Source organism: Argentina silus (genome assembly GCF_951799395.1).
Source record: "Argentina silus genome assembly, chromosome: 16".
NCBI classification, from domain to species: Eukaryota; Metazoa; Chordata; class Actinopteri; order Argentiniformes; family Argentinidae; genus Argentina; species Argentina silus.
The window spans coordinates 7,747,890-7,760,976 of record NC_139670.1 but is presented as its reverse complement, the minus strand read 5'-3'; the positions used below and the strand labels follow the sequence as shown (position 1 = coordinate 7,760,976).

The 13,087-nt window shown below is 46.5% G+C and overlaps 1 protein-coding gene across 1 annotated transcript in view; it reads left to right on the top strand.

Moving 5' to 3' along the window:
• The window catches only part of snx29 (sorting nexin 29), a 60,093-nt gene extending 47,284 nt beyond the window's left edge, over window positions 1-12,809 (top strand). Inside the window, exons 19-21 of the mRNA XM_083687898.1 lie at window positions 1,879-2,019; window positions 7,700-7,839; window positions 10,590-12,809. Of these exons, the coding sequence (XP_083544024.1) occupies window positions 1,879-2,019; window positions 7,700-7,839; window positions 10,590-10,716 (408 nt within the window). The 3' untranslated portion in view covers window positions 10,717-12,809. The remainder of the gene's footprint in view (window positions 1-1,878; window positions 2,020-7,699; window positions 7,840-10,589) is intronic.
• The last annotated feature ends 278 nt before the right edge of the window (window positions 12,810-13,087 follow it).

Below are 13,087 nucleotides of genomic sequence, written 5' to 3'. Positions count from 1 at the left end.
CTATTTCAAATAGAGTCACATTTGAAAGGCCAAATGTAATGTGAATCTATTCCAGCTCCTGTTTGATACTGGGCCATGACACTGTCATATTTGATCATCTTTTTATTAAAAACAAAGAGCTGGTTTCAAATGCAAATATGAACATTGGATTTGCCCAGATATTTTGTGAAAGATAATGAAAGAATTAATTTGCAATTACTGAGGAGGAAGCAATAGCTGCTCAGAGGATGATCTGTTGCCATAAATAAGTATGCTAATGATGAAGCCCAAAGTGGATTAAGTTAGCTTTAATACACCGTGAGTTTGTCATTTGATGTGTGTGTGTGTGTGTGCGTGCGTGCGTGCGTGCGTGCGTGCGTGCGTGCGTGCGTGCACCACAGGGTTGTTTTCCATGTGTAGTCCTCTCGTTATAGGGTGTCAGGTCTTCAGTCTGAGTCCAGGCCAGTGAGGCGTCCCCAGGGCTAGGGGACGCCCCAAATGTCCACCTCTTAGCCCCTTTTCATCCTCCGCTTTGATCACAACTGAGATGGGCAGCAGCCAATACACACACACACACACACACACACACAGGCTCTTTCCTTCTCTCTGAAAACTGCAATAACGAAAAAACATCAGGTTTTTGCTTCGGGCAAATTAGAATGCTGTTGTTGTTGTTATTCTCTTTTATTATTACCGTATGTTCCCCCCTACACACACACACACACACACACACACACACACACACACACACACACACACACACACCACACACACACACACACACACACAAGCTTACATGCCAAACAAAAGTTAACAAGAAAGTGCACTTTCTTCTCTGAGACAGTCCTCAGAGACATTGAGATGTCCTGGGCAAAACCTGTTTCCTGAGTGTTGTTGTTGCTGTTGTTGCTGTTGTTGCTGTTGTTGCTGTTGTCGTAGTTGTATGAAGCCTAGGAAGCGGAGAGGGATATAGGTACATATATCTGTTCAGTTCTGTTCAGTGGAGTGTTTGTGGTGGAGTGATTTCCTGGCACTCCTGGTCTAGTAGATCTCAGCTCTCAGACGCAGCGCTACAAGTTCTGATATGGCTTAGGATGTGGAAGACATTGCGGTAAAGCGACTTACATATACACATACTCTATCCACCCCTCCACACACACACACACACACACACACACACACACACACACACACACACACACACACACACACACACATGACAGATGCTGTCCGTAGCAAGACTCTCTCCTCATCCCCCCTTATCTCAAATGCACACTGAGCACATCTCATTGTCTGCTGCTCACCCCCTGACATCCCGGAGTACAAGCAACTCACTTTTTATGAGTTAACTTTTTGCCACTTTTCTCTTAGATCAGAGGTGAGGTATCAATCTGTTAAGTCTAGCTCTATAGTGCTCAGTCACCCTATAGCTAGGGAGGGAGGGAGGAAGGGAGGGAGTGAGAGAGAGAGAGACTCTGAGGCGTGAAAATAGCATCTCTGTTCTATCTCTCTCTCTCTCCCTCCTCCATGTGAAAATAGCATCTTTTCTCTCCCTTGCTCTCTCCCTCCTCCTCATGTAATTGCCTCTCTTATCCTGCCGTCACAATCCCCAGTGTCTGTCTGCCATAGACCATCAGCACCAGAACAAAGCTGCTCTGCTCTTTTAATGATGCATGAAAATAGCAGCGCAGTCACAACACGGGGAAAGAGAGGCCTACTATGTGTTGTTGTCACACCACAATAGAGAACAGCTCATTGAAACATAGTTATGTGTTGATACACACTAGTCTGTTTATCTGGTTCTCCCTATTCATCGGGAGCTGCACGCCCAGTGAGTTTCTGTCTAAATGGTTCTAATTGTGTTGTTGTTGTTGTTGTTGTTGGCTTGCTTGTTTTCAGGTGTACATCCGTATCCTGGACAACGAGTGGAACGTCTACAGACGCTACACGGAGTTCCGAACGCTCCACAACCACTTGCGGTCGCAGTTCCCGCAGGTGGACACCTTCAGCTTCCCACCCAAGAAAGCCATAGGGAACAAGGTACAGAACAGGACAAGTCAAGGGTTCTTCTTCTCTCCCTCAGCACACACACACACACACACACACACACACACACACTCACTCACTCACTCACTCACTCACTCACTCACTCACTCACTCACTCACTCACTCACTCACTCACTCACTCACTCACTCACTCACTCACACACACACACACACACACAGAGAAAACACTCTCACAAACACACACACACACACAGGTAATATGTTAGGTGGCAGTGCCCTCAGTGGTGTCACTGTCTCTCCAGTGAGGGGAGGGCACTCTCAGACGCTCCCCTTTCTCTCTGAAACCGCGTCTCTCTCCTTTTCATCCCCCTCTCCTATATCCTTTCAACCTTTCAGAGATAATTTGGCCCCGACCCCGATTTCTCCATTCTGACGATTTGATGCTGCGCCCGGCGAAACCAGCAGTCTGGTCCAACCTTCAAAGACCAACGTTTCAGAGCGTGAAAGTGAAGTGAAAGCTGAGATGCTGGGACGGTGTGTGTGTGTGTGTGTGTGTGTGTGTGTATGAGAGAGTGTTTTGTGTGTGTGTGTGTTTGTGAGAGTGTTTTCTCTGTGTGTGTGTGTGTGTGTGTGTGTGTGTGTGTGTGTGTGTGTGTGTGTGTGTGTGTGTGTGTGTGTGTGTGTGTGTGTGTGTGTGTGTGTGTGTGTGTGTGTGTGTGTGTGTGCGCCATCTGCATTTCTATTGTCGGTCATTTCTTGGTCATAGTCTGTCATTAGTGTTGCAGTGCCCTACAGTGAGACATATTGACCTGTATTGTATTATATTATCTATTAACTTTCCATTATCCTGAGGCTTCTGACCCTCTATACATACTGCAGTATGTGTATAACACGCTCACTTGACCATCATAGGGGTCGACGGGCAAGGATTATAGCCCAAGTATCGCCAATATTACCGCTTTCTGTCTGTCACTCTCTTTCTTCCTCTTTCTCTCTCTCTCTCTCTCAGCTCCAGAGGGAGCCTTTTGAAGTCTTCTGAGTTGAGGAATATCTTGAGTGCTTCAGAAGTTGGGGAGTAACTTTGACATGCAAACACAAAGGAGTGCACAGGGCCTGAGGGGCCAGGTTTTAAATGAGCGGGTGTATACAACTTAAAGATGCAGTGGCAGATATTTGATAGCAACAAGATTGTGTTGGTGTGTGTGTGTTGGTGTGTGTGTGTGTGTGTGTGTTTGTGTTTGTGTGCGTGCATGCATGCGTGTGTGTGCATGCGTTTGTGCGTGTGTGCATGCGTTTGTGCGTGTGTGTCTTCAAGTTGGCCCTGAAGTACAGCTTTCAGATACTGTAACCATGCACAGACTTTGAGCTGGGAGCAGATAGAGAGAGTCCCAAGTGGGTGAAATAAAGAGAACAGTTTACTTGCTTAACTACAGCCTTCCTAAACAACACATCTCCATAACAACGAGCAGGAACCGCATCCTTCAGAGGAGATCAGATACGTCGTCTTTTTGCGAGCGCGCCGCTCGTCACCTGAGGGAAAAGAACTAAGCCCTGTCTCTACAAAGTGTTCCTTCTGATGGCTGAGAGAGGGAATCAGAGACAACACAGAACAATGACGAGATTAAAAACGACAAGGCAGCTCATCTCTCAGCAGGCCCACCGATTAAACACACACACACACACACACACACACACACACACACACCCACACCCACCAGTGGAGGCAGGTAGAGGCAGAAATCGTAGGATGGACTCACTGTAATGCATGGAACGGAATGAGGAGTGGGATCAAACAAATGTGATGCATGTGCAAACACACGTGTCTGATACCATTCCTTTCCATGCATTATGATGAGCCTGTCCTAAGATTTCTACCTTCACCAGCTTCCACTGACACACACACACACACACACACACACACACACACACGCACGTGCGCGCACGCACACACACACAAACAAACTTGTGTGCTGATACTGTACATCTTGGAGGTGTCACCGTTAATGATGGAGAAATGCTAATGTTGGTCTGTAGGATATTAGCATGGCAGGAGGAGCCTTTTTAAGTGTGCCATGGATGAAACGAGAGAGCTGTCACTGGAGATCAGGAAGCAGAACACGCAACTCACTCACTCTTTCACACACGCACACACACACACACGCACACGCACTCCATCATTATCCTCATCCGCATTGACATGCCAGAGCTAACAGCATTACACACCAACAAGGACCATATCATCATGCCTGTTAAACACACTCCAACATGCTGCTCACGCAGCGCATGATCCTGAGAGAAACATTTAGCTAAGCTTGTCAGTTTGCTTCAACCAGGAGCCCGTGTGGAAAACATAATCCACATTTCTGTATTACAAGCTGTACCTACTGCATATGTGGCCTCTGCTAGCTTACAGGATCAGGTGAGCTAACACCAAGTATGGATCTCACATGTTGTTTGATGTGATGAAAACGTACAGTGATCTCCTGTCTGTCTCTGGTTTGTAATGCACCATGACTGAAACATTAAGTGAGTTTTCCGAGGGCTCAGTTGGTTGGACGGCATGGTGCTACAGTAGCAGCAACACTACAGCTGTGGCTTTGATTCCAGCATCAGCCATGAGACAATACACTGTCTATGTGTATGAACTGTAAGTGTCTGGTGAATGACCATGTGATATTGTTAAAGGGACACTTCACCAATTTTGACATCACATTCATTGTCTCCAGCACCATACCAGTGTCTATGGGAATTTCCGGTTAATCACATATTGCACAACAGTTCCCCCAGGAGAAATTACCACATGACCCGCCCACAGAGTTGGTTTTGTCTTCCCCTCCTGTGTGTCTTAATCGTGTCTGATGTGGGCACCTAAATGTTCAGCATTCGCACGCGCTTTTCTGTGTGAGCCAGAAATCTTCTTTGTCTGCTCCCTCAATGTTGTTAATGAAAGAGCCAGCCTCCTCTCAGCGTCCTGTGGGCTGTGTTCTCTCTGATAGCTCACTGAGGATGATGCCACACGAGAGACACATTCAGATGTCCTGCTGTGTACACACACACACACACACACACACACACACAAAGAAATGCACACACACACACACACACACACACACACACTGGGCACATCAAGCTCCTCTGCTCCTCTACATTCTGACAGTTAACAGCAACGCACACACACACAAGCCCCCCCCCGCCCCCACACACACACACAAAAGCCCCCCCTCCACCCTGACAGCTCCTAAACAGCTGATTTGTCAGGGGCTCGGCCTGCAAACAGGCTAAATGTTCCCGAGCCGTCCCGCCAAATCCTTCCTGACGGCCACGGGAAGACAGCGGGAGGAAGAATGATGACATCAAAGCCTAGGACTGTCTGTGCCCGAGTTAAACTGTCAGTTTCTCCTCTCTGCTTCTCATGGAAGTTTGATCTCTTTTGTGGAGGTTTTATTTTCCCCTCCCTCACGCTCCTTTTATTTGAATCAAATTGCTCCGTTTCCAGCCAGCCGCTTTTCCTTTCTCGTCTCCTCCCCCCTAGTTGGGCCGTGAATGTAGAAGAAGTGTGAAGGGGCCCCGTCTCTCTGGACACAATGAAAGAGCTGCTAAGTGAATACGCTTCTCTCTCCTCTCCATCATCACCCGCATGGCAGAACAAGAGGCCTGGTTGGAAACTGGACCACACATCATTATTCTTTTAAGACATTTGATTATATATGATTGATCATATATATATGATTGATAACATTCTATAAGGTCTTAGGTAATATTACCGGGAGCCTGTGTGTGTGTGTGTGTGTGTGTGTGTGTGTGTTTCGTTGTATGCCCTTGGCAGAGGTTTCCCGTCACCACCTGGAGAGACAGAGTAAAGCCGAGCCAAAAGTGAATAGTTAACTTTTAGAACAAAAAGTGAATTATAAACGGGTCTTGTGTATGTTGTGTTCACATATAACATGCATCATGGATGCCCCACGCGTTCAGTTATGACAAAGACACCACTGTATGGAGGCCTTGTATGAACATTCCTGAGTTACTTGTGATCTTTTTTGCGTCACTGCCTTGTTTTGTATAAACAGAACTTCTAAATAGCAGCGTGGCCAGGTTTCTGCTTTGTGCTTCCTGGCCAAGGTCCGACTTCACTGTCCCACCGGTCTCCTTTGTGAAACCGGTGACCTTGTTTCACGGTCAATAATAGTTATTGTGATTTATTATTATTATTATTTGGTTGGCATTAGGCATCCGTCAAGGTTAGGATAATGCATTTGTGTGTTGGCATGATTGAAAACACCCGTACGGCCGCCACATTGTCAATGGCCAAGTCCATAACAGGCTTGTATTTGAATTCCACCTCCGAAGAACCCCTTTGAACCCCACAAATCTGTTCACCCCCTACCCTACCCATGGTCCTCTGCTGTGCTGTAGCTGTCTTGACCTACTTTGAGCTCCTCCTTCCTCTGACAGGACCAATCACATCTCTCTCAGTCCTGTGTGAAGTGGCATGACCCTGCTGTGCTGCATCCACAGAACATAAACAGTATTATATGTCCCCTCTGATCCAGGCAGCTTATACGCTCTCTCTCTGTCACTCCATGACTGCGTGTCCCTCTCCCCTTCACATGCTCTCATGTCTCCGCACACATGTGTGGTCACACATGCCTGTGTGTATCAGAGTCTCTGTTAGATTACATTAACATGCCTCATAGAGAAGACCAGTAGGGCCGGTTAGCCTGATATAGTCCTATCTCCCTCCATGTATGTTTATGCTGTCATATATATATATATATATATATATATATATATTCGCTGACAGGTGAGGGCCGGTGCCTCTCGTCATTCTGGTGTGTGCGTGTGCGTGAGTGTGTGTGCATGCGTGTGTGTGGGTCCCTGTCAGCCACAGAGCCAGGGTGCTGTAGCAGGCTTGTCTTGATGAGACAGGTGAGGATGGCTGTAATGGGTAGAGCTTGGGACCCAGGTTGTCACAAGAATGGACGGACGGACAGACAGACAGACAGACAGACAGACAAACGGAGCCATGGAGGGTAGAGAAGGAGAGGAAGGTGAGGTGAGGGAGTGAGTGGTAGTGACTCCATCTCACTATTCCACCGAGTGAAAGGGAGAAGGGGGGAGAGACAGAGAGAAAGACAAAGAGAGACCACCTGGTTTGTGAGTGAGTACAATAGTTCTAGTTGTAGTAATATATTCTCCATCAACCCTAACCCAAAACAACACACAACAGCCTCTCCAGTCCTCAACCCTCCCCTGTATACACTGGATGATGAGTGTGTCAAGAGGACTCTTACGGTCCTAACTGTGTTGACGTCTCTGAGCGTGTCCCTCCCTCTCTGTAGACACACCATGAAACAAGCCCTGGCAACCGCGTCTCTCAGGACCAGGCTAATCTGACACATCACATCTCCACACTCCTACCCTGCACACTTACACACTCCTCAGCTTCTCACTCATACTCTACATACTTACACACTCCTACCCTGCACACTTACACACTCCTCAGCTTCTCCCTCCTTCTCCCCTACACACTTACACACCTCCTAAGCTTCATATCAAATACATATCAGATGTCAAATCTCTCTCTCTCTCTCTCTCTACCTCTGTCCTGACCTTTCCCCCTCTCTCTGTCCCTTTTTTTAAAAAATCTCCTTCAGTCTCTCTCTCCTTCCTTCAGTAGTGTTGAAGTGTGCTTCTCCTCTCCCCTCTTCCCCAGGATGCCAAGTTTGTGGAGGAACGTAGGAAGCAGCTGCAGACGTACCTGAGGATGGTGATGAACAAACTGATCCAGACACTCCCTGACTTCTCAGCCAGACCCACAAAGGAGACTCTGCTGCAGCTGCTGCCTTTCTGCCTGTGAGTCTCTCCATACTGTCCTGCACACATAACAATAAGGCCCTCCAGGCTGTGATTTATCCTCAATATGGTCACGGGGAGGGGGGCTTGTTAGGCACGACGTTCAGCATAATGCCGGCAAACCCCCCTCCCAAGAGACAATATTGACGATAAATCATGCGCTCGAGGGTGTTATTGCTTTTCCGGTTACACAACAAATCCGAAAATTGTGACAAGAAAACAATGCTTTAAGTTTTTATTTTGTGATAGATTGTGGTGGTGTCTGTCGTGTGCTTAGAAATATAGTTCCCAAAACTACCACCATTGTCAAGGGGATGTGATAAACAAACCTACTGCACTGCATGAATAACATAACAGGTGATTTAACTGTGTTGTTAAATCACGCCTTTGAACGCCTCATGCATCGCAATGCTTGTTCTGATCAAACCGTTGCATAATCCTCATTTCATTGCTTCTCTCTAATCTGTGTGTGTGCCAGCGCGGACCGACGTTTAGGATCTAGTCATTTCCTGTCAAATTCTCACCAAATTTCCACCTGTGATCAGTGAGTGTGACCTATCACGGGTCCTGACAAGAGTCTAATTTCCTCTCTGTGGGAGCTGATACTTGTTGACTAGAAAAACCATCAGAATGACCTGAAATATATGTTCAGTATACCCTGATGTAGTGATTTACAGCAAACACTGCATGTACCAGTGACGCATCCAGAACTGCAGACTCTTAATGACACCAAACAGGAGCATCAGATTGATGAGATGTTCTTCTCCCTCCTGATCAGAATTAATTAAAGTGGGATCCCTGGTTCGCCTCTATGTTGGTAATAGGTTGTTGTCAGATAGAGGTGGACCTCGAAAAGATGACAAACTGATTAGTATACTCATCAGCAGAGAGAGAGAGAGAGAGAGAGAGAGAGAGGTGTTAGGGAGTGGTGTCATTTTGATTAGATGGTGGTCTGACAGGGCTGTGGGGATGACAAGCCCAGGCAAAGAGAGACTTAGAGAGAGAGAGAGAGAGAGATGGCAACTGCTGAGTCCCACTCACTCACTCCATCAGCCCTGGGAGACATGGCTCTTTAATGGTGTTACAGCTGCTCTGGCTTTTACTAGCTCTGGTAGTACAGCCCCCTCACGGAACAAAAGACCAGCACTAGCTAACGCATCAGAAGGCACAGTCGAAAAGGTGTGTGTGCATGCGTGTGTGTGTGCGTGATTCTGGGAAAAGGCAGTCACAAGGTTTTAGTCACAGGGAGTTGATGTGGATTCACCTCACTTCAAAAGTGTCAATACTTAGTATTCATCTCAAGTTTGCACATTCACATTTTGTACTGAGATCACAGGACACAGAGTTTCTTCCTTTGCAGTGTTCAGAGAAAAACAACTGTGGCTCCTCTTCCAACGCCAATTTCAAGTGCAGTTTGTGGTATTTCGTCCTGAAATATGTTGAAAATATGTTTCCCCTCTGTTTGCGTTATAGTAGGTTATAGTCTGTTCTGCTATTGTTTGTTTGTGTTGGGTTATGTAATGTCTCAGCATGGCGTGGGACATAATGTCAGGGTGAAGTGTGAGAGGGAGGGAGAGAGAGAGAGAGAGAGAGAGAGAGAGAGTTTCGAGCTGTAGTGCAGTGTGAGGGTTAGAGCCTAAGCTAGCAGGAAGGGAACACCACTCTCTTTACCTGGCGTTGTGTGTGTGTGTGTGTGAGAGAGCTTGTTTGTGTAAGTGTGTGATACAGCTTGTGTGTGTGTGTGCATGTGGGCTTGTATGTGCGCGTAGGCGTGCATGTGTGTGTATTGCACCATAGCCCTGTGCTAGCAGGGAGAGGTGACGCCAGTCTCTTATTAACGGGGGGCTGTTGTGACCCCCGTGGCTCAGAGGGAAAGCCACATCAGAGAGAGAGCCACAGCAGCAGAAAGCCTTCCAGAGAGCAGCAGGCTTTATTGTGCTGCCTGACCGCCCCGCCTCCCCTTCACCACAGGTAAACAGGTGAAATAAGGGACACGGTGACATCGCTAGAGTGCGTCTCTTCAACTTTTGGATGGAGAGGTGCAAATGTTTCAACGTACTGGGTTGGATTGAGAAGTGGTCCTGTGTTCCAAGGCATTCATGCCCATTTTGGTTTCCCAGAATTCTCATTTCCATCTCCAACTGTCAGCTTGTCAACGGTCATAGATTCCTCCCAGATTGGTTGTCAATGAAATGATCTTGCATCTTGTAGTACTAGTAGTACAGTAAGGCTCCTACAGGCTCCTACAGAGTCACCACTGTTATTACCCTCCAGCTGAATCCCACCTGCTGGGTAAAAGTCACTGCCTGGAGTGAGGACCTTTGTACCACAGCAGTAAAGAGAGCAATTCAGGATACATCAAACAGACAGCGAGCATTCATCTCTCCGCTTTCATGTCCCTTTGACAAGGTGCTGCAGCAGCTCTCTTTCAGACATGTTTATGAGCGCTCCTGGAGGGATCCCAGGTTGACCTGTTGTTGTAGGGCTAACTAGGGCAGCGCTGTGGCTAAGTGGGCCAAGATTACATCCTCTCTCACAGTGGCACATATGAAAAGGTACATCACCAGTAATAACTGTAATTGAATGTAGTCATCCAAATGATTGCTACCTGATAGGTCAATGTTTCCAACATGACAACCCTTTTTATGCTACCCTACAGTAAGGGAGATGGTAGATTATTGAGGTTGATTTATGGTTGATATACGACCATGGTAGATCCACTGACCCCTGCCTTTTGTCCTCTCTCACAGCGACACTCCACAGGCCAGCGAGGGAGGGACAAAGACAGCCCGCTCCAAAGCCTCGTCCCGCTTCCCCAGACTGGGCCGCAGTCGGAACCAGGAGGGCAGACCGGAGCCCCAGAGCGGTGACCTCTAACCTAGCCATAGACCTTGATCTTGACCTTCACCTTTGACCCCACTCCCTGATTGGCGGATGATAAGGGGCTATTGTTGGACCCTGTTGGACCCTCAGAGCCATAGAGACACAGTGAAGGTCATTGAGGAGAGGAGGAGGAGGAAGAGGAGGAGGAGGAGGCTTCTGCTGCTCCCCCTGGCCTTCAACAGCAGGACCCTATGACTACTTATCACTGGGAGTCAGAGACACTCGGCTTGCTTTTCTACCATAAACTTTACCCCCAAGACCACACATGAACTAGCTGGGTCTAGGACAGATGTACACACACAGACGGGGACTTTTTCCTCTTTTAATCAGTTTTGTAGTGAAACTGTATCATGGTCTTTGTGCCTACTGCCTACAGTGTTTTGTAGCTGATTTATTGTTTTTGGGAGGTGGGGTTGGGGGAGGGTTATAGATCAGGGGAGGTTGGTGGAGGTAGGAATTGGAGGATGGACTCATTGTAATGCATGGAACGGAATGAGGAATGGTATCAAACACGTGTGAGCCCACCCTCCGATTTCTACCTCCACCAGCCTCCCCTGTTATAGATTTAAAAAAAAGTGTTCTTCATGCAAAACTAACATGTTTTTTGGTGAATGTCATGATTAAGGTGCCATGGAACTTCATTAATATTTTATATTTCTGTTACTAAATATAATCTGCACAAATCATGTATTCCATCTCACAACAATGTCTTTATCAAAGATGAACAAAGTAGCCAGCAGTTGCTATGATTCTGATTGTGAATTAAATGGGACTTAGCAGGAGAACAGGCCTATATTGTAGATGAATGTCTTAACAGTGGTAACACTTGAAAATAAGCTGCTTGATGAAGTGCATGAAATGTGTCTCTTAACTATGCAGTTCGTACACTGCTCTAACTCGTATGAAACGGATCCTCGTACACATCACCCAAGAGTAGTTGTAGACCATTTTCAAAGAAGAGATGACTTGTTTTTTTGGTAACACTTAATCTAAAGGTCTGCTTGTTAAACATGTACAGTATATATTGTTCGTTGCCTATCAAATAGTTGAATACATGTACCCGTATAAGGTTATTAATTATAGGCCTACTAGATTAAACAAACTATTTGATTATATTACATAAGCAGTTTAGTGAAGTGGACCTCCAAGTAGAACTTTAAATAATGTGTTACCAATTTTTGATGGAATGGAATGATTTCATTGGAGGGTCACGTCCCCGCCCACAATCCCTCTCCAATCAGATGTGCACAGGAAATAGCAGGTGATTGACACAGACTGGGGAAACTGCTTGAATTACAATTTAATACAAAGAGCAGATTCTGATTCAGCTATTTACAATGATATTTTTAAGCACAGTAATCAAATGTCAACCTATACACAAGCATTATCGTTCATTCATTCTGACAAACGGCACTGCTGTTGCATATTGTATTCTAAACGTAACTGTAAAAAACTATTCATGGACTGTTGGCGCAGTAGTGGCTCAGAGACATTGGGTGATGCATCTGGAACATCAGACGGTGTTGTTCGACAGTTTAAACCCCGTTTTCGCTGTCAAAACAGGAGCAACCGCATCCTGTACTGCTTTCCATTCACTTGTCGGTACAGTCACGCCTCGTCATTCATAACATACCCTGGCATTTACATCAATCTACTATACTCAGGCTTTAAGCAGTGTTGTTGCCACTCTCCTACAGAACAGTACCACTAGCCAGGTTCAGCTATATAAACCGTATGTGTACAGTATTTGACATCATTAGTGAAAACCAAGGTTAACTTCTCTACCTGTGGGCTCTGGTGGGCTTCTCATGTACCTGTTGTTGTCCTTGCCTTAGTGTGGTAGTCTAGCCTTAAATCACTGTCACTGGCAGATGGAGGGAACTGTTGAATAAAGGAGAACTGTACATACCAATGATGTTTTCGATCTGTGATGTTCTTCACATGCAAGTCTGTGGTGGTAGGGACGGAGTTGTGAGAGAATCCTTGATGACATGAACAGTTGAAATGTATGTGCGTGTGCGTGTGTGTGTGTGTGTACACGTGCATAGATGGATAAATGTGTAGATGCCTGTGCGTGCATGCGGATAAATGTGTGCGTGTGTGTGCGCGCGCATGCATAGATGGATAAATGTGTAGATGCCTGTGCGTGCATGCGGATAAATGTGTGCGTGTGTGTGCGCGCGCATGCATAGATGGATAAATGTGTTGATGTGTGTACTGCATCTGTGTTTTATTTCTGCTGCTGACTGTTTAGCATTCGCTGCACTGTACAGTTGTCTAATCTTAATTCATCTCCCTACCCTTCTGTTTACAAAAACACACTCCTGCATTTTCCAGGGCTGTGTTGGGTCGGTGGAGAGCACAA